A 22901-nucleotide genomic window follows, 5' to 3' on the forward strand; every position below is an offset into this window, starting at 1 on the left:
TGACTAGTGAAGATGTCCGTCACTTTTAATAGCAGGCTTAATATTTAAACGGTGATGAGAACAATGGTAACTATCAAATAAAATCATAGAGGAATTGAAATCACAATTTTAGCGTTAGGCTTATTTGATTTCCTTCCCCCCCTGCGTTAGGCCTATTTGATTTACTTCCCCCCTTCGTTAGGCCTATTTAATTTTCTTTTTCCCCCTGCAACATTTCCTTTACAAATGAGGGTTTGCAAGTAGGTAACCTTGAACAAATTACTTTATTTCTTCCTATAATGCTTCTACAAGTTTAAAAACTTGCCCTCCTTCGCCTACGTTACAAATGATGTTTAAAACTCTATAATAATAATCATATGAATAACGTAAAATCTGTTTAATTTTACTAGTTATCGCAAGAAGCATAATAGCAAACACGTTTAAAAATATTTTGCGACAACACATTGATTCAATATTAATCTTGAAATAGTTTTATATACTTCAAAATTATCTCATATTTGTACTTTAGCTTCGAATGTACAAGAAAGACTTAGCGTCGCTTTAGTACTCTCTAGGGCCTAGGCCTATTTTGACATTATTCACCCTCAAGTTAGTTCACATACTACAATATTAACTTGTTCCTTTGTGTCACTGACCATTTTTCACTGTACGGGTACTTCCTGGGTTAATGGTTGGTTGGGTCCACTGGCACTTCCAATTCTCTGAACTTAGTTTCAACAGGAACTCCTGCTGGGCTCCTCCACAGAGTTCTTCTTTGGAGTTATCCAGTTCTTCATTTTCTCATACATGTACTTCCAAAGACATCACATCAGATGACTTGTTTAACTCTGGAAACTGTTTTCTCTCGCGATAAGAACTGTTCAGCCATAACATGTCACCTAGATGGAATGCAGTTTTATCAGTACTTAATCAAAGCTCATTTATGTGTTTAAACCAGAAGAGCTAATCCAACCACCAATCTTTCTACGCTTCAGTCATTAGAGGAAACATTTTTTACTCTTAACGTCTGATGCTTTCTATTCAATCCTTTCAGTGCTCAGATCAATCCGAGTGTTTCAGCTGTACGTTTTTGGCTTTACGAAACTAAAATCCAAGGCAAACAACCCTTTTGACTTATTGTAAATCGCTGTCTGTCCGTGAGGTGTCACACATGTTAACTTATAACTGTTACTGAGTGTAGTTCGTAGATCAATGTGTGTTTTATAACAATAATATCAGAAGGTTTCAAGCGAGTTCAAGCTATAGTGTGAGATCATAACAGTGATTTAAACTTTGGTTACCAACTGTCGTATATTAAGAGTAATAAATATTTTTATTTCTTGCCTTTGTAGTCCTTACGTCATGGCCTGGCATGGCCAAGGGCGTTAAGGCATGCGACTCGTAATCTACGGGTCGCGGGTTCGCATCAGCGTCGCGCCAAATATGCTCGCCCTCTCAGCCGTGGGGGCGTTATAATGTGACGGTCAATCCCACTATTCGTTGGTAAAAGAGTAGCCCAAGAGTTGGCGGTGGGTAATGATGACTAGCTGCCTTCCCTCTAGTCTTACACTGCTAAATTAGGGACGGCTAGCACAGATAACCCTCGAGTAGCTTTGTGCGAAATTCCAAAACAAACAAACAAACTTACGTCATGCTGATGTGTAGCCTATAGAATGTATCTCCCTGCTCATGATTCGTGACATATGCAACCTTTACTGACGTCACGCAGTACAAGTTGCAACGTTGGCGTTTTTTATGTGATATCATTTTCCTGTCTACTGAATGACCAACAGACAACACACTACTTTATCTTGGTGCGAGTGTTTAAAACAGGTGACCCTTCCTGGCAGCATTTGTTCCTTCTTCGGGAAAACAATACTCTACATAGAAAAAGAAACAAAAAGGTGTAAGTGATAATTTATTTGTAATTTAGCTCAAAGCTACACAATGGACCAACCCCCAGTGGCACAATGGTATGTCTGCGGACTTACACACTAAAAAGCGGGTTTCGATAGCCGTGGTGGGCAGAGCACAGATGACCCATTGTGTAGCTTTGTGTTTAATTCTAAACAAACAAGACACAATGGACTATCTTTGCTTTGTCCACCTCGTGCATCGAACCCCGGCTTCTGATGAGATAAATCCTCAAACATACTGCTAGGCTACTAGGGTGAGGAACAGGGGCGTGATAAACATAAAAGATATAAAAGTAAGCAATCAATGTGACCAAATTGAAATATAAAATAATATACTTTAAAAGAATTGGTAAAATGAACTACAGCAGGGTAGGATTCAGATAAGTACATTTTTAGATAAATCTTACAGACTGTAGATTGAGACGACTATTAAACTAAAACTCCATTAGTCAAAATAAAGTACACAGTTTTAGGGATTACTAGCTTACATATATATATCAAACTCTTGTACTTCAAAGATAAACTTTTATGTTCAGAAGAGCAGTTTAGTATAATGAAAATAAGAATCGTAACCATATGCATTTCAGTTACGTTCTTGGAAAATGATGGAGTTTGATAGTTAATTATACACTTTTGATTGTGGCTTCCCATCTTCAGTTGTTGTAAATTATTGAAGACGGAATTATTGGAAGACTTAAACCATACCATTCATAATAATATTACTGCAGTTTATTATATGGTTTATAGAATTATCTGAGCCTTCAAAAACTATAATGCTCACAGACGAATTTGTTTCTGTAAATCTTTTGCTTTGAAAATGAGCAACATGTTCTGGACTGTTAATCAGAAGGAGACTTAGTTATTGTATCTTTGAACAAGACAAGTATCCCTCCCCGAGTTGATTAAGCCCACCCAACTGTATAATGGGCACCAGCCAGTAGTTTGGGGGTTATCATGGCTAGGATTTGGTTTGTTTCGAATTTCGCGCAAAGCTACACGAGGGATATCTGCGCTAGCCGTCCCTGATTTAGCAGTGTAAAACTAGAGGGAAGGCAGCTAGTCACCATCACCCACAGCCAACTCTTGGACTACTCTTTTACCAAGGAATAGTGGGATTGACCGTCACATTATGACGTTCCCCGGTCGAAAGAGCGAAGATGTTTGATGCGACGGGGATTCGAACCCGCGACCCTCAGATTACTAGTCGAGTGCCTTAACCACCTGGCCATGCCAGTGTCCACCGGAAGGGAGAGACCGTTTATTGGGAACGAGAAGAAATAATCATTCCGAATTATATTTCTCTTAAATGACTATTAGCTTGTCAATTGAAATTAACCCTTAAACGGTGGCCATCTTGAACTACCTACAACATACCCACAGTTTAAGGGTTAAACAAAACATAAAACTTTTGCGTTATAAAATAATTCAGTTAAAGTCCGCAATAAGGTAAACAAAGATGGTAACAGGTTCCATCGCAATTGACTGAAAATATTTTTCAATATATTTTATGGACAAAACGTCAACTGATTATTGGGCCCGGCATGGGTGGTAATGGTGACTAGCTGCCTTCCCTCTAGTCTTCTTACACTGCTAAATTATGGACGGCTAATGCAGATAGCCTTCGTGTAGCTTTGTGCGAAATTCTAAAGGAAGAAACAATGTCATAACGCCATCTCAGTTCCATCCATAGAAGTTTGTAAAGTATGTCCTTAAATAAAACATCTCAGTTCCATCCATAGAAGTTTGTAAAGTATGTCCTTAAATAAAACATCTCAGTTCCATCCATAGAAGTTTGTAAGGTATGTCCTTAAATAAAACATCTCAGTTCCATCCATAGAAGTTTGTAAGGTATGTCCTTAAATAAAACATCTCAGTTCCATCCATAGAAGTTTGTAAAGTATGTCCTTAAATAAAACATCTCAGTTCCATCCATAGAAGTTTGTAAGGTATGTCCTAAAATAAAACATCTCAGTTCCATCCATAGAAGTTCGTAAGGTATGTTCTTAAATAAAACATCTCAGTTCCATCCATAGAAGTTTGTAAGGTATGTCCTTAAATAAAACATCTCAGTTCCATCCATAGAAGTTTGTAAAGTATGTCCTTAAATAAAACATCTCAGTTCCATCCATAGAAGTTTGTAAGGTATGTCCTTAAATAAAACATCTCAGTTCCATCCATAGAAGTTCGTAAGGTACGTCCTTAAATAAAACATCTCAGTTCCATCCATAGAAGTTTGTAAAGTATGTCCTTAAATAAAACATCTCAGTTCCATCCATAGAAGTTTGTAAGGTATGTCCTTAAATAAAACATCTCAGTTCCATCCATAGAAGTTCGTAAGGTATGTCCTTAAATAAAACATCTCAGTTCCATCCATAGAAGTTTGTAAAGTATGTCCTTAAATAAAACATCTCAGTTCCATCCATAGAAGTTTGTAAGGTATGTCCTTAAATAAAACATCTCAGTTCCATCCATAGAAGTTCGTAAGGTATGTCCTTAAATAAAACATCTCAGTTCCATCCATAGAAGTTTGTAATGTATGTCCTTAAATAAAACATCTCAGTTCCATCCATAGAAGTTTGTAAGGTATGTCCTTAAATAAAACATCTCAGTTCCATCCATAGAAGTTTGTAAGGTATGTCCTTAAATAAAACATCTCAGTTCCATCCATAGAAGTTCGTAAGGTATGTCCTTAAATAAAACATCTCAGTTCCATCCATAGAAGTTCGTAAGGTATGTCCTTAAATAAAACATCTCAGTTCCATCCATAGAAGTTTGTAAAGTATGTCCTTAAATAAAACATCTCAGTTCCATCCATAGAAGTTTGTAAGGTATGTCCTTAAATAAAACATCTCAGTTCCATCCATAGAAGTTCGTAAGGTATGTCCTTAAATAAAACATCTCAGTTCCATCCATAGAAGTTTGTAAAGTATGTCCTTAAATAAAACATCTCAGTTCCATCCATAGAAGTTTGTAAGGTATGTCCTTAAATAAAACATCTCAGTTCCATCCATAGAAGTTCGTAAGGTATGTCCTTAAATAAAACATCTCAGTTCCATCCATAGAAGTTTGTAAAGTATGTCCTTAAATAAAACATCTCAGTTCCATCCATAGAAGTTCGTAAGGTATGTCCTTAAATAAAACATCTCAGTTCCATCCATAGAAGTTCGTAAGGTATGTTTTTAAATAAAACATCTCAGTTCCATCCATAGAAGTTTGTAAAGTATGTCCTTAAATAAAACATCTCAGTTCCATCCATAGAAGTTTGTAAGGTATGTCCTTAAATAAAACATCTCAGTTCCATCCATAGAAGTTTGTAAAGTATGTCCTTAAATAAAACATCTCAGTTCCATCCATAGAAGTTTGTAAGGTATGTCCTTAAATAAAACATCTCAGTTCCATCCATAGAAGTTCGTAAGGTATGTCCTTAAATAAAACATCTCAGTTCCATCCATAGAAGTTTGTAAAGTATGTCCTTAAATAAAACATCTCAGTTCCATCCATAGAAGTTTGTAAAGTATGTCCTTAAATAAAACATCTCAGTTCCATCCATAGAAGTTTGTAAGGTATGTCCTTAAATAAAACATCTCAGTTCCATCCATAGAAGTTCGTAAGGTATGTCCTTAAATAAAACATCTCAGTTCCATCCATAGAAGTTTGTAAAGTATGTCCTTAAATAAAACATCTCAGTTCCATCCATAGAAGTTTGTAAGGTATGTCCTTAAATAAAACATCTCAGTTCCATCCATAGAAGTTCGTAATGTATGTCCTTAAATAAAACATCTCAGTTCCATCCATAGAAGTTTGTAAAGTATGTCCTTAAATAAAACATCTCAGTTCCATCCATAGAAGTTTGTAAGGTATGTCCTTAAATAAAACATCTCAGTTCCATCCATAGAAGTTCGTAAGGTATGTCCTTAAATAAAACATCTCAGTTCCATCCATAGAAGTTTGTAAAGTATGTCCTTAAATAAAACATCTCAGTTCCATCCATAGAAGTTTGTAAGGTATGTCCTTAAATAAAACATCTCAGTTCCATCCATAGAAGTTCGTAAGGTATGTCCTTAAATAAAACATCTCAGTTCCATCCATAGAAGTTTGTAAAGTATGTCCTTAAATAAAACATCTCAGTTCCATCCATAGAAGTTTGTAAGGTATGTCCTTAAATAAAACATCTCAGTTCCATCCATAGAAGTTCGTAAGGTATGTCCTTAAATAAAACATCTCAGTTCCATCCATAGAAGTTTGTAAAGTATGTCCTTAAATAAAACATCTCAGTTCCATCCATAGAAGTTTGTAAGGTATGTCCTTAAATAAAACATCTCAGTTCCATCCATAGAAGTTCGTAAGGTATGTCCTTAAATAAAACATTGTTTACCTAAAAATCACTTTCTACTCGGACTCTTTTAATTACCTATTTCTAGGTATGTCCTTAAATAAAACATTGTATACCTAAAAATCACTTTCTACTCGGACTCTTTTAATTACCTATTTCTAGGAAGTAAAACAACGAAAAATATAGAAGAAATAAGTTCTTAGTGTTACGTATTTTAAATAATTTCTTAAAGTACGGAACTCTAGTTCATTGCCCTAAAACAACAACAAACAATTTATAGTTTTAACAATTAGCATTCGTACACATCAGAACACAATATTAAAAATAAAAACAGCATGCTGTATAATAAAGTGAGGGGAGAGAGCATGTTGATGATATATGAAAATAATCATATAAATACCTGTTTAAAACAAAAACATTGATAATTTAACTCACGAAAGCTTGTTATTCAGTCCTGCATTATTAAAGTTTTCTTCTTAGTATTTTGAAGAACGATTCAAAGGAATTTGTTGAACAAACTAGAGTTGTTATTAGACAGATTTAACGATTTTAAAAGAAAAACAGGTTATGTTATTTTGAATTCAAGGATATTTTAAATTAACATTTCAATTTTATGTTTAAAGTCCCTTGTATTTTATTTATGGGTGTGAGTAGGTGTTTTTCTTATAGCAAAGCCACATCGGGTTATCTACTGTGTTCACCGAAGGGAATCGAACCCCTGATTTGAGCGTTGTAAATCTGTAGACTTTCCGCTGTACCAGGTGGGGACATTTTTATCGATGACTGTTAACAAAAGTTTAGGCCTACCTATTGAGATGTCCTCCGCTGTTACAGCGGTAAGTCTACGGATTTACAACGCTCAAATCGGGTTCAGATTACCCTCGATGGACTCAGCAGATAGACCGATGTGGATTTGATATAAGAAAACACACATTTCTATTGGGATATACAATGTATCAGATAACAGAATTTTTTCGCACTTTATTTAATGCTGATTTAAGCTAGGTAAACATTACTATTGCTTGTATTCTATTTATTCAACGATAAGAAAATGTAAAAATAAATAAAGCACGAGGTGTTTTATTGCGCACTTTAGACCCTTCCTGACGTTATCTGCAGACTGAGCAGAAACAATAAAAAGTATTTAGCAATGCGCCATCTAGTGGCCATGAAAACTATCTTTCTCAAACAGATTTGTCTCATTCATTCGTGGAGTAAGTCTATTCAACGCATCAAGAAAGTTTCAGGTAAGCTCTGGAAGCAATAACTGTAATTTTAATTTAAGATAATACGATGTTAATGCCTGTCACAATAACTGTAATTTTAATTTAAGATAATACGATGTTAATGCCTGTCACAATAACTGTAATTTTAATTTAAGATAATACGATGTTATTGACTGTCACAATAACTGTAATTTTAATTTAAGATAATACGATGTTAATGCCTGTCATAATATTTGTTTTCATAATAAATATTCACATCATAAACGAAGCATGACTTACTTTTCTGAAAATGGTGGTTCCGTTACCCGGTTTGAACAAAACAAACGTTTCTGAAGCCGTTCCTAAAGAATTCTCGGTTTGATTACATCAGTTTATCTCTCTTGTTTATAGAAGTGGTTCCTTTAAAATCTAGAAGTTTGAGTAGTCTTTAATGCTGAATACACGAGTTATTAAAATTTGGTTATGTTAAATTTTGAAATTCTAATTATTAGTTTATGATTCAAATAGCCTACAATTGTAAAAGAAACTCTAATGACGTCATCACTCATTGAAAGAGCCGAACATCTCTTCACATAGAATCAGCTGCCGCCTCAGCTAAGTCATCTGGCTCATACGGTCTTTCGATAATAAATAGTTCGTCGCTTACCCTTAAAATAGATTCAGAATTGAAGACTTTCTTAGTTTGTGCAGGTACTTCTATTTTTAATGTAACGTTTCTTTTTTTACAGCTCTGTTTCCCAATGTCTTAAAAAACAAGTTTAAAAGCTAAATGCTGATAATTATGTCTTACCATAAAGTTTTTTCTAAAGGTTAATAATAATTAGGTTAATACTAGGAATGTTTTATCTGCTTCGTTTGTTTAAAAATGTTCTCACAAATCTTTTCATAATTTTATACAAATAAAGGAGCTGGTCAAAACATCCACTGGCAGTTTTCAAGCTACTCTTGTTTGAGCGAACAGTAGGATTTCACTGTCGTTTTTAAAGCGCTTTCGCTGATCTAAAGTGCAGAACGCAGTGGGACTCGAATTATTTATCTCTCGGCAGTGCTGCTGTAACCCGTGTAATATATGGTTTATAGAAACTTCTGTACTTATCATGACATATGGCATGGCAGGAGTATAGCCATCAAGTGATAACAACTTACACAAAGTATTCTAATGTTAAACCTTCTTATCTTTGACAAAACATAATAGTGAGTCGAGCGATATCTTTACAACTTTAATTTAAGTGGAATGCATGTAATGTATCTGACACTTCGGTCTGTTGAGTGATAAATAACAGGAGCTATGGAGGCATAACCTACAGTTTCCAAGATTGAAATTCTTCACAAGAAAAATACGAGCAGAAGGTTGAATTACTAAAGAGCTACATTGTTTTACAAATTTAAAACAAACAAGAGGCCTGGTATCCGATTTGTGGGTTGCGAGTTCGAATTCGGTCACCAAATATACTCACCCTTTCAGTTCAGCCATGGAGAGTTATAACGTTACAGTCAGTTCCACTTTAGTAAAAACTGTATCCCAAGAGTTGGACCGCCAACTATTGTGGGCTACCTACCTTTCCTCTATTTAGGCTATAGCTTCAAAATAAGAGACGACTAGCCCTCGTGTAGTTTTGTGGATTTCAATAACAAGCAAATTAAGTTTAAATTTGTTATGTTTTACGTCTTTCTGAATTCTCGAACGCGCTATTTGCGAAAATTTTTGGTTCACTTTAAGAGTCGAACAAAAATAAACATCTTTAAATACAATAAAACTGCTACACATGAGCATTAATAGTACAAGTAGGTTGTTAAATTTGAAATTCTTACCTAACACGTCTGACAAGAATACAAGAACCAACGATTTTTTGAAGTCTTTGTTATAATCAGTCTTTAGTACAGAGACCAAAACGTTGCCAAATCTTATGCTATCTAATCTAACCCTAACTTTAATTCAGCACTCCAGAACATTTTTATTTTCAATAATTTTTTGTTAAAGAACGTTTTATGGGTTTTCGATATTTTAATATAATACAATTCAGGTGAATTAAATTATTTCTGTATACAAAAGTTTAGTTACTGTTACGAGTAAAGCGAGTCGTAAGGAGTAACTTGTTTTCTACATGATATTCGACCTACGTAATTTCTGTAATTATAAAGTTTAAGATAAACAGAAGACAAATGCTAAGAGTAGTTTCTTTTGGCAACAGGCTATTCAAGGAGAATTTCCTTCTTGATGTTTGACCAGTGGCTACTGTGTTTGCAATAATTCGTTTACCACAAATTCTGTTCTTCTTAATCGGAATGTTTTCTAGAAAAAAAAACGACGTTATGTACATTGTATAACATTATTGTAATTGTAAACATTTTTATACGCGTTGAGAAAATTTTAATGAAAACTTGAATATCGCAACAGGGGTGGGAGAAAGCATTTTTGGATTGGATAGCGTTAGGGCGTTCTGGGGGCATGACCCCCAGGAAAAGTTAAAAAAATAGGTGATATGAGATTGAATTTTCTGTTGATTTTATTATACTTTATTGAAAATATTAATAATATGAAAACAATTCTTTCTGATTAATAAAAATAGGTGTTTATTGACACTTAAATTCACCATAGATATAAGCAAGCAGAAAGCACACAAACTACTATAAGTATACCTATTTAACTAGAAGCAATATTTGAATGCAAGTTAAAGTTTAGAAAGCCATACAATTATTATGACGGACACACACATATTCCATTGTCACATAAAAATTGTTTAAAAGTAAAACACAAAGCTCCACAATGGACTATGCATTCTCTGGCCACTACGGGTACTTAAACCCAGTTTCTAGCAGTGTAAGTCAGCAGACATGTCAGTGCCACTGGGGGCGTCATGTTTGAAATACAAACAAACAATATATTACTAATAGTAATTGAAATAATACTCACCACATCTATTACAATAATTTGAATAACGGATTACTGTTGTTTTCAGCTTTAACCAATGAAATACAAATATTTTAATCTGTGTTAGTTTAAAGGATTTTTAGTAGGCCTAATTTCTCACTAACTATAACATTCCATTTCAATTGCCCAAGACGTTATGCCAAAGTGCTGCAAGAGAATTGTTTTTATTTTCAATAATAATTTAGTGGAGTTGTCGTTATCGAACAAACTTTTAGTGACAACGTCTGGACTGAGACTTGACAACGTACAAATGGAAAGGAACGAATCAAGCAGGTTTCATTGCGATAGGATTCAGCATCATATGGAACATAGATGTGAAAAACGAAATAAGAATGTGAAATAAGTCATAAATTCGTATTATCATTTACGGCTTACTTTTTTGTGTATGTTCTGTTTTATTTAACACGTTTGTTTTTGAACGTACATGACTCAAACTCGGGCTTATCCCAACAACTCGAAATTTACGTTTTATTGTGATAATTACTGGAATATAGAAAGTTAAAGATGTTAGACAAGCTATCTTTAAATGAAAATGCTTCTCTGGCTCGAGTCCCCTGCTGATACAGCGGCAAGTCTACAAATTTACAAGGCTAAAATCAGCTGTTCGATTCCACTCGGTGGATTCAGCAGACAGCCCGATGTGGTTTTGCTAAAAGAAAACACACTCACTGTTTTGATATAATCCGATAACACGAGAATTGTTAAGCTGGTGAAGTATCTTATTTTAACGTAACCAATTAGCGAATGTTTTGAAAAATGCTTAAAACAGTAGTTGAATCCATTAGGCCTAATTAATGATATCTACACAAATATTTTTTTTTGCATTATGTAACAGAAACTGTAACAGTGGAAGGACTGTTGTTTTTTATTTTACCAAGTTGAAAATATGAGATTCTACATCATTTATATCGTAAAATGTAGAATATTTAAAAATTTATTAAATAAAGTAACAACAAATGCCACTTACACTCCACCTAGACTTATTTTCACAGATTCACAGAAAGTTCTACTTTTTAAAGTAAATAAAACTAAAATTAAGAGTAATAAATGTTTTTCTTTTTTCTTTTCAAGATCATACGTCATGCTGTGGTGTAGCCTTCAGAGTGTATAATTATGGTTGTGATTCATGGCACGCGCGCCTTTTAATGACGTCACAACAATACAAATTCAGCAACAAGTTTGTTTGTTTTTTTGAATTTCGCAGAAAGCTACTCCAGGGCTATTTGTGCTAGCCGTCTCTAATTTATCAGTGTAAGACTAGAGGGAAGGCAGCTCGTCATCACCACCCACCGCCAACTCTTGAGCTACTCTTTTACCAACAAATCGTGGGATTGACCATAACATTATAACGCCCCCACGGCTGAAAGGGCGAGCATGTTTGGCGCGACTGGGATGCGAACCCGCGACCCTCAAATTACGAGTCGCACGCCTTAACACGCTTGGCCATGCCGGGCATCAGCAATAAGTGTCCCTTACGTAACGCAATTTTAATACATGCTGACTGTTTGACAGAGAACATTACTGCATAACGATTAAAACAGAGTGAACCATCCATGCATCCGTTAACCCCCTTTTGGGGTAATTCGTAGATGTTTAACGAAACAAAGCGAGGAAAATGTAGCAAAATAAAATAACATCAAATTGGAAAAACAAACAACTCAATTTAACGTTGAGATAATTTTATTCGCGTTAGAATTTATTAATATCTGTGTGATAGTTTCATCACGTAAACAATAACAATGATTAAGATCGAATCAAATGTTTATATACACACGAAACCGTAGTTTGTTTGGAATATCTCCAATTTTGGAAAAAGATAAGTAAATAGGTAAATAAGTTATCGAATTAGTTTTTTTTCTCTCTTCTAATGGTCCCTTGAATATACAACGCTAAACTACAAGGTTCGATTATTTTGGTGGACAGAGCGTAGAGCCAGCCTTTCGTGTATCTTTCCTCTAAATACAACAACTCTTTTACCCGCTTGGCCCTAATAAAGGCGTGACTTCCACGTGTGTTACAAAACTTTTAGCATGTCGTTACGCGCTACAATGCGCATGAATTCGTCGTTGTAATGTATAATATCGCTTGGCAAAAATCATGCCAAGTCAAGTCTACGTAAAAATAACAAATCAGTTTATTTTACATCATTCCCAAGTAAGTAAACGTGAAATTTAGGGATTTGCAGTGCTAAGATCTAGGGTTCGATTCACCGTGGTAAATAGAGAGAAGATAGCCTACCACAGAGCTTTGCGGTGAAACAGACAAACTTTTGTAATGCTTCAACTGGCTATCTTCACATTGACACAAGTTGTAGTCCTAAGTTTATTGATAACGTTTCTTTAGAAATTCCTCGCTAATGGCACTACTCCAAGCTCATTTGTACAGTTCCTCGGCTAATCTATCGAGTAACTGGACATGCGCGATAATTTTCATTACTAACACTGATTTGAAACGTTCATTCCTTATTCACTGATTACTTCACTAAATGATTCAGTTATTACTGGTTTTTCATATATATATTTAATTGTAATCTTGTTTCTATACATTTGACGAAGTTTCCCATTCAACACATCGTAATGAGCCTTTCAGGTATTGCATCATCATAATTAGCAGCTAGCTCTGGCAAACATGTAAATTAGAATATTAAAGGTTTTCAAACAATACCTCAAACTCGAGCAATTTCGAAAGCGCTGAAGTTTTGTATCTCGTTTGAAAACTATTACAAGTTTGGTATGTGATCATTTGTGTTAACTGTTTAATCAGAAATATAGACAGCAAAGATACAGCTTGAAACAACGTACATTGTTTTGGAAGTTCGTACAAAGCTACTAGAGGGCCATCTGTGCTAGCTCTCCATAGTTTGCAACTGATAGACAAGAGGGAAGGCAGCTAGTCAAAGCAAACACTGCCAATTCTTAGGCAATTATTTTACAAACGACTAATGACATTGACCGTCGCACTGTAACACCACTACTGCTGAAAGGGTGATCGTGTCCAGTGACGGTGTTTCGAATTCGCAACATGCAGATTGCGAACCTAGCACCCTGACCACCAGGATATGGTAGGTCGCACAACATGTATATATGGGGTCCACACTTTGGGTCCGTTGGTGTATTATTAAAATAATAGTCAAATTCAACTATTAAGCTAAAGTGTTAGCAGTAGGTGTTACCGACTAGCTTCTTTCGTTCAATAGAGTAGTTTAAAGTGAGGGATAGCTAACGCAAATAAGTGTAGCGTTGCGCGAATATCTGAAACAGATAAAATATATAAATTATCAATTTGGAAAATTTACGAAAGAGCACTTTTAATAGAACGACGTTAACTACTCGTCGAGGTTCGATTTCCGTCAGTGGACTCAACAGATAGCCCGATGTGGCTTTACTATAAGAAAACATACATTCAAAGAAGCAACACATAACTACTTGTCTGCCAGTTAGATCCGCAGAAACGAACTCTCACCTGATTAAAAATAACATAATGTGTTGTTTAACATCGTAAACAGCTGAACACAAAACAAACCATAATTTAAGTTATACCTCACTGGGTTTCTCGCTCATAAAAGTTTGATGTTTTGTATATAATTTAAAAACACAAAACATTCCAGTTTGATGTTTTTTTATTGTACTTCGTTCTTTTTGAATTTTTAAATTGGCAAATTTGCTGTGTTTCATTTTATTAGTTTATGGCATACAGATAAAAGTGGTAAGTTGTTTGAATTATCAATTATTTAGTAACTGTTCAAGCAGGGGCGTAGATTTTTTACACCCGATGGGTGGGATGATTTTTGCAACCACTTATGTGGACTGTTCAATTTGCAAATTGGTAATCTCTGATTACGTGAACCTGAAAGCTGTAAACATGCAGTCACAGAGTAATCTTGTTGCCACGATACTTGGATGTATACTTAGGCCTACTGACTGATACTTACGAACTATCGCTTAGATCGAAAAGCTTAGAAGCACGCCTATATTAAATATGTACATTTCGGCTACTGAAAAAGTCTACATCTAGGCCTAATTATGTAATTCGATTGGTAAGAACACGAGAATCACAAGAACAAACACACAATTTGAAGGCCTGTGATACAATAAAACAATTCAACAGACCAAACTGTAGGGGGGGATGATTGTATGCACCATACTCCCCACCTAAAATGAAGGAGGGATGTATATCCCCATTCCCCCAGGATCTACGCCCCTGTATTCAAGAGATTCTGACAATAAACAGTTTACATATATAAAACAGTGATTATACGTGTTTCCGTCGCTACTTCGCCTGCCATAGTGGGTTTCTTAAATTCTGACTCATCCTACTTTTAAATATCTCTCTAACACATCTGACATCAGAAGATGTTTCGTTGCTTGGAGGAAATCTATTTTTAGATAAGGTTCTAAAGCTGTCGACTGTTTTACTTCTTGCCAGGAGACCGTTAACTGCCTTCCTCTGATCTCATTAGAACACGCTTTCTCTTTGCTGGTTTCTCACAAATCCATAGATTCGCAGTGGTTTATGTTTTACGTGTCCATTTTCACGCTAACATTTTCTTAACTCGGAAAAATTATGGATAGAATAATTTTATCTTAAAATTAGTGAACAGATTAAATTGATCCGTAAAGATTTTTACCCACAAACCCTTGTTGCTTCCCTACATAACTGTTTATAACAAACCTATCTTTTTTATTTCATAAATACAGGAAATGAAAATATTTTAAAAGAATTTGGACAATAAAAGTTTCGGTTTTATTTTCCAAACATTTTTGACGCATTGAATTACGTGCAACCAGAATGTTCTCATGTTCTTCTTAGTGTCAGATATAAATGTGCTTAAACAAATTTATGTTTAACACGCCGTTTAAACAGTTATGACTGAAACAAAAATATTAGTTTAAAAAAAGTTTTATGTTTACTGGCGACGAGAGTGCTTCGTCAAATAACTTTTAAAATACGTCTTTTTTTTTCTCGTGTCTACCTATAAAACATTACAGGTCAAACTATGGTGTACGAGGTCTGTTCAAAAAATACGCGGACTGACGTCATAAAACAAAATGTACTTTATTTAGAAGTTACAGGTCTGAGACCCCTTCAAAGTACTCTCCTCCCCAACGCACACACGTATCCCAACGGTGTTTCCACTTGTTGAAACAGTCCTGGTACGCTTCTTTTGTAATGTCTTCCAGCTCCTTCGTCGCATTTGCCTTAATCTCGGGAATCGTCTCAAATCTTCTTCCTTTCAAGGGTCTTTTGAGTTTGGGGAACAAGAAAAGATCACAAGGAGCAAGGTCAGGTGAGTAGGGGGGTGGGGAAGAACAGTGATCGAGTGTTTGGCCAAAAACTCTGAGGCACAAATTTCGCAGCAACGCGGTGCATCTTCAATTTTTCGGTCAAAATCTCGTAACAAGGTCCAACTGATATCCCACACTCTTCAGCAAGCTCCCTGACAGTCAGACGTCGATTTGCCCGCACCAGGATGTTGATTTTGTCGACGTGTGGGTCGTCAGTTGACGTGGAAGGGCGTCCAGGACGCTCATCATCTTCAATGGACTGTCGACCATCCTTAAAACGTTCATGCCACTTGAAACATGCCGTACGCTTCATAGCAACATCACCGTAAGCCGTGTTAAGCATAGCAAAAGTTTCAGTCGCAGATTTTCCAAGTTTAACACAAAATTTCACAGCAAGTCGTTGCTCCTTCTGGTCATTCATTCTGAAATCCGCCAAACGAAAAAATCGCACTTCAATTAAAACCGCGTAGCTAATACACAAATGAAGATATCTGCAATCGGGAAATGGCGTCGTAATCAGCTGATCTGTGCAAACCTAGCGACACCAAGCGGATTCACCTGGAACCAACTGGAGTCGCGCAATTCAAACAGTCCGCGTATTTTTTGAGCAGCCCTCGTATTTAGTTGTAAGTTTAGGATCGACAAGTAGTAGGAATTATTACTATGACCTCAAGACATATTTAAGGCTTTGTAGAAACTCTTTCTATCCTATAATTAACTGAGATCTGACACTGATTTATATCAGGCTCAGAAGGCCATGGCGAGGGCAATATTTCTAAAGGCAGATGTAAGTAACAGTTTAACGTTTAAGCGTAGGTCTAGTTTTAGCTAGGAGGGGAGATAGTGAAACTTTTGTTGACCATCCTTGGCTATTTAAAATAAATCACAGTACAGTTTTTTTTTCAAATTAATAACCTGATTTTTTAAACCGCTAGGGGAGTGAACTTTCTGTCAGGTTGAGGGAAATTTAGGGATGCACCCCCCCAACCACCCCTTGCGCCGTTCCTATTTAAGTGGAACATTCAAATACGTTTAAATGTCTAAAACTAAATTATTAAACTACAAACATGAAATGGTCCAGCATGGCCAGGTGGTTAAGACATCTACAGTTTGTATCTGTATAAATTCAAACCTGTACACCTACAGTTTGTACATGTATACGTTCAAACCTGTACACCTACAGTTTGTACATGTATACGTTCAAACCTGTACACCTACAGTTTGTACATGTATACGTTCAAACCTGTACACCTACAGCTTGTACATGTATACGTTCAAACCTGTACACCTACAGTTTGTACATGTATACGTTCAAACCTGTACACTCACAGTTTGTACATGTATACGTTCAAACCTGTACACCCACAGTTTGTACATGTATGCGATCAAACCTGTACACCCACAGTTTGTACATGTATAAATTCAAGCCTGTACACCTACAGTTTGTACATGTATACGTTCAAACCTGTACACCAACAGTTTGTACATGTATACGTTCAAACCTGTACACCCACAGTTTGTACATGTATAAATTCAAGCCTGTACACCTACAGTTTGTATATGATTAACATAGTGTAGGTGTACATGTTCAAATTTATACATATACAAACTGTATGTGTACTTTTTAAAATTTATGCATATACCAACTGTAGGTGTGCAGGTTTGAATTTATACATATAAAAAACTGCAGGTGTACAGGTCTGAATTCGTACATATACAAACTGTAGGTGTACAAGTTGGAATTTATACAGATACAAACTGTATAGATGTTAGTTTATTACTATTTCGAAATCCATTTCATGGTTTCCTAGCTTAATGTAACATTTCATGACACATTATTTAACTCTCAAGTTACTGAATCACCTACTTGTCTGAACGACATTCACTATTCGTTAGGCCCAAGAACTTCATCACAGATCCAATTTTTTATATTTTTACTATCAAAACGATCCATTTACACGACTAACAGAAAATTGTGTGAAATCACTCGTTTTGTCTGTAAAATACATAGGCAATCCTAGCGGCAGTAAGCGGAACTAATTATATCTTATAAGGGATTGCCTAGCGGCAGTAAGCGGAACTAATTATACCTTATAAGGGACCTTAAAATTGATCAAGCCATAGATCCACAAACAATTTACGTATAAATAGTTCAAGAAATATATATGAAAAGCCAATGAGAATAAAATAACTTTGAAGAGAACAAAACTAGAACACGAACCTCTTCAAACATTTCTTCATGAAAATAAATAATGTAAGTTGTTACTAACTACCGGTATTTTTAATAATTGCTTTTTTCTAACTATTAATTTTCTGATATAAATACAATGTTTAAAACAAAAAGTAACTATTCCTATTACTTGTGTTACCAGTTCAGTGCGAAGCTGTTGTAACACATGCGTTTATTTTTCCATTTCACAACTGTGTAACATGGAACATCACTTTTCCATTTCACAACTGTGTAACATGGAACATCACCACATTTGACAACTGTGTAACATGGAACATCACTTTTCCATTTCACAACTGTGTAACATGGAACATCACCACATTTGACAACTGTGTAACATGGAACATCACTTTTCCATTTCACAACTGTGTAACATGGAACATCACCACATTTGACAATGAGATCAAAATCTAACATTTAACTTTGTTCAGATGGCAGCTACAGTACCCGAGGTTCCTAACCAAGGAGAGGAAGGAGTCCCGTCTTTCTCAGAAGTGTTCAAGGCATTTGCCAAGTTCGGAGATTCCAAAAGTGCGGGAGAAACCATCACGCTGTCAAATAGTGACAAGTGGTTCAAACAAGCCAAAGTTATCGACGGTAAAAAAATAACGACTACCGACACTGGTATATACTTTAAACAAGCAGCAAAGTAAGTTGACGACAAAAGAACTTCCATAATCACACGCTGTTTCACTTGATAAATTACACAAGTTGTTTTCGTTCTTAACTCTAGCTTTATCAGACATAGAAATGTTGTTCTTTAGAGAAGTTGTAAATTATAGTCAATATTTCTGTTATAAAATTTCTAATGTGGTTAAAACGGAATTTCAAAAATCCTCGTGTGGCTCACAGACACTTGCTTATATGGGTTTATAAAAATAGTTTCATATTAAGAACGAAAAATGTTTATTCTGCGAAATTTCAAATTACCGTTAACTCAATATGTTATTTTCCTTTGGAAGAGGAAAACAAGTCATTTTAACGATTGACAGGTTGCTAAAGAGATAGTGCCACAGTGTTACAGTAACAGAATTTATTTTTTCTAAATGTTGCCAAAATATATGGTAGACATTCCGTTATAAAGTATATAAATAATTATTATTTTCATCATGTAATTGTTGTTTTTTTTTATGAATTTTTAGGAATAAGAAGAGTTTGAATACTTTTGAATACAATCAATTTTTGGAAATCATCGCTAAGAACAAAAAGGTGTCTGTAGATGAAATTAAACAAAAACTTGCCACTTCAGGACCACCCGCAACAACACGGACAACGGTTAGTGGAAAAATAAAGTCACGATGACAAAGCACACTGGTAGGAACTTCATTAGGACCTATGTACTAACAACAAGGCCAACGGTTAGGAGGAAAATAAAGTCACTATGACAGTGAAAACAAAGCACACTGGTAGGAACTTCATTAGGACCTATGTACTAACAACAAGGACAACGGTTAGTGGGAAAATAAAGTTACGATGACAGTGAAAACAAAGCACACTGATAGGAACTTCATTAGGACCTATGTATTAACAACAAGGACAACGGTTAGTGGGAAAATAAAGTTACGATGACAGTGAAAACAAAGCACACTGATAGGAACTTCATTAGGACCTATGTATTATTTCGGCCTCTAGTCTTATCTGAGCTGTATATGCAAATTAGGCTGATCACAAGAAGTGTTACATGATTTTGACAAACACATTTACAGCCAGTTAAACAGATGTGAAGAAAGGCATTAGTGCAGTGTTTGTGTATATACAACACGTGCCACAGATGTCAACACAGTTTTACTGTTGGCTGCACAAATACATCTAATCGTTAGAGTTTATGATAAATGAAAATAAAATGAATACAATGTCTGTTCTGAAAAGCAAACACGAAGTGACAGAAAGTTCAATCGTCACAAATGTTAGATCAACTGACAGAAGTTCTATACACATAGAACAACTCACACCTATCTCTAGGTTTACTATATAAAGAACATTACAACAAATGGACTATGATAGTAGGAAACTATTACATAAACTATTGGACTCATTTATTAACAAGAAAAAAATGCCTTGAGTGGTGTAAAGTGGTGTAAGGGTTGATCAAAGTAAATATAATACAATGAGCTAATTTATACCACTTCTTGAAAATCTGAGAAACAAACAAACTATAATAATAACTCATTCCTTTTGTATTGTCCCTTCAGATATATGGTGGCATAGTTATAGTTTGGGACGTAACTGTATGGTCACACTACCCTTTTAGAAAGGACAGAATTTATATCTTAACATAATTTCTGATCAAGTGCATCCAGTGATTATGCATCACATATACCCTGATAGGGACAGCTACCTCCCAATCGAAGTGACTCTATTTCTCGTGATCAAATTGTTTGACATGATTGAGACTTCGAGCATTTCTCACGACCTCTAAATCATAATTAATTTGAGTAACTGTGGACTGAATGTCCACAACGTATACCTCTTCCTCCATGAATTACGTACTATTTCGCAAAGGTCATGGGTGAAAGGCCATGTCATAGCTTTTGCTGACTTGCATTGAAAATTTTATTGAACTACTATTTTATAAATTTATGTTAGTAACTTTGAAATTAAACACTAAATATTACACTTTAAACTTTGATATTATATATGAGTTAATTTCTTAATTTAAAACTAAATATCAAAAGAACACATCTAAATATAGATTTTAGTGAGTCACGTGGTATGTAGAATGTAGTACTGTTTAAAATTAGATGCTTTTATGTCATAATACCAAGTCTATAGTTTTATACAAATTAGAAACTCAAATTACTAATATTAAAAAGCAAGAATGTAAAATAAGGGCCTTATATCTTTTTATTTTGCTGAGATATGGCTTATGTACTGAATCAAACACAGTGGCCCCATTCATCTCTTTCTATTTTTGAAAACGGTTCCTTAATATACATTTACTTCAATATATGACATGTGAATAACCAATCAGCTGCTTATAATGTCCCCAGAGTAGGTTTGTCAATTATTTGAATCTGTAGAAAGGAAAGGCTACCACGTTCTTTCGATCCAAATCGTGAGGAAGATAGGTTATGCCTTTAGTCTGCTCGAAGTTTCATATTTTTTAAAATCTAAGTACATCTTAGTTATTAAATTTAATAAATTAAAGTGGAATTCTATTGTATCGATATAGTTTTTATCATTTGTTGGTTATTCAACTGTACATATGATACCTGAAAACATCTTTGATATCCTCCATGTGCGAAATTTTAAAAGGCTTAGCAACCTATGTGTACCAGCAACTGACTAAAATGTCATAGCGAGAAGAGATAATTGTTTGCTTTATTTCTTGATTTGTTGTTGTATATTTTAAGAAAAATAATTTTAATAATTTATTTCTAAATAGTAATAATCTATATACATATATATAATGTATAATAATTGAAATGTGAATGTATATTACAAAATACTCGTCTACTAAAACATAGCCAATACAGGGAAGACTGAAGTTTAATTTTATATTACTGGATACGTTAACATTAGTACACTTTAGCTAGGTAGACAGGAAGGACAGTATGATAAAAAATAAGAAACGTATATGTTCATATATAATGTTATGAAACTTAAACTACTTAGACTAAACATTTGTATTTTCGTGCTATAATATGAAGTCATTCTAACACGAGCAAAAGCACAATTTATATTTATTTCCTAATTTGTTTATGATGGTTACGAGGTTGGTCAAGTGATAGATCCCACATAGTTAGAGTACAGAAAATAACATAATATATAAAGTCTTACTGAAAACAATCGTTTAAAATGCATTTGGGATATTTTTGAGATTACACAAACAATATTTGAGATTTTGGAACTAAAAATAGTTTTTAATCGAAACATGAAATCACTTTGCGCTTAGACTGGAAAAAAAAAAACAGGCTTTATTTTATAAACAAATATTTAGTTAAAATAGTTCATTAAAAATCTATTTTTATGTACAAAATAGTTGTAATCTTTACTAAATGTCTACGAAATTTTGTGACGATACACATACTGTACCAAAAGTTATAGTACAAATACTTAATTTGTGCAAATGTGTAGATGAACTTGTGTGTATTATACCGAGCCCGTATCGAAAGGGTTTCAAGGACTTAAAATGTTTTAAAAAATCCTTTCTACTATTTTGCAGATTGTATGCGACATCGTATTGTGGTTGTTACTGAGGCAAATTCAACCCGTTAATAACTAAAGGTCCTAATAAAGAAGCAAGCCAGTGTATTTACATTGTTAATATGTCCATTTTATAATATTTTAGGATTAAAAACTCTCTGAAAAGTTAACTTAAGCTTTGTTTAAATATTATATTTTAAAATGGGTTACGTTTTCGTACACACACAAAAATGAAGGATTTTGCATGTTTTAAGTTTTATTTAAATATTTTTGTATTTAAGTAGGAACAACATGATTATTTGGTACGATATAAGACGTTTTATGTTAACTTTTATTAGAATCATTCAATTTAAGAACATAAATAAGTTGTTATTATTAATTTTATTTAGACTGCAACGACTGGTGGCGCTGTTAGCAGGTTAACGGACCACACAAAGTATACAGGAACACATAAGCAGAGATTTGATGAATCCGGAAAGGGGAAAGGTATAGAAGGAAGAATCAGCGTCATGAATGATTCGGGTTATGTTCAAGGTTTCAAGAGCAATAACCCGTAGAGAAGAAAGCTTTTCGCAATTCTTAAAGTGTTGTAATGGCTTCATTATTAAACCTAAAACAGTATCACAATAGTGGATTAATTGTTCATACATTTTAACTCACGTATAATGATTTCGGTATTTAATTTATCATGTTTCGATTAAAGTTGCTTATTTAAGATTTTGATGTTTCAAATGAAAACTTGGTTTGTCTGAAGCTAAGCACAAAACTACACAGTGGACTATGTGTGCTCTGCTCAACAAGGGTATCGAAACTCGGTTTCTAGCGTTGTAAATCCGTAAACATGCTGCTGTCCC

General features: G+C 34.6%; 1 protein-coding gene and 1 long non-coding RNA gene across 2 annotated transcripts; one reads left to right on the forward strand and one right to left on the reverse strand.

The window, feature by feature from the left end:
• Window positions 1–648: 648 nt before the first annotated feature.
• On the reverse strand, window positions 649–8138 carry LOC143231694 (uncharacterized). The gene is made up of 3 exons (XR_013017113.1): window positions 7734–8138; window positions 1628–1859; window positions 649–878 (listed from the first exon to the last, which is right to left on the reverse strand). It is a non-coding gene; the product is annotated as an uncharacterized LOC143231694 (long non-coding RNA).
• Window positions 7353–22668, forward strand: LOC143231693 (tubulin polymerization-promoting protein homolog). The gene is made up of 4 exons (XM_076466286.1): window positions 7353–7475; window positions 18333–18550; window positions 19044–19176; window positions 22437–22668. Exons 2-4 carry the CDS (start codon window positions 18333–18335, stop codon window positions 22602–22604), a joined length of 519 nt encoding a protein of 172 aa, XP_076322401.1. The 5' UTR covers window positions 7353–7475; the 3' UTR covers window positions 22605–22668.
• Window positions 22669–22901: the final 233 nt, after the last annotated feature.

This window comes from Tachypleus tridentatus, chromosome 11 (assembly GCF_004210375.1).
Source record: "Tachypleus tridentatus isolate NWPU-2018 chromosome 11, ASM421037v1, whole genome shotgun sequence".
NCBI classification, from domain to species: Eukaryota; Metazoa; Arthropoda; class Merostomata; order Xiphosura; family Limulidae; genus Tachypleus; species Tachypleus tridentatus.

Bases quoted from the DNA above. Each gene is read 5' to 3' on its own strand.
- LOC143231693 (XM_076466286.1), top strand. From the start codon at position 18,333: ATGGCAGCTACAGTACCCGAGGTTCCTAACCAAGGAGAGGAAGGAGTC. The intron at 18,551-19,043 runs GTAAGTTGACGA...ATGAATTTTTAG, and splicing joins TACTTTAAACAAGCAGCAAA to GAATAAGAAGAGTTTGAATA. The intron at 19,177-22,436 runs GTTAGTGGAAAA...AATTTTATTTAG, and splicing joins CCGCAACAACACGGACAACG to ACTGCAACGACTGGTGGCGC.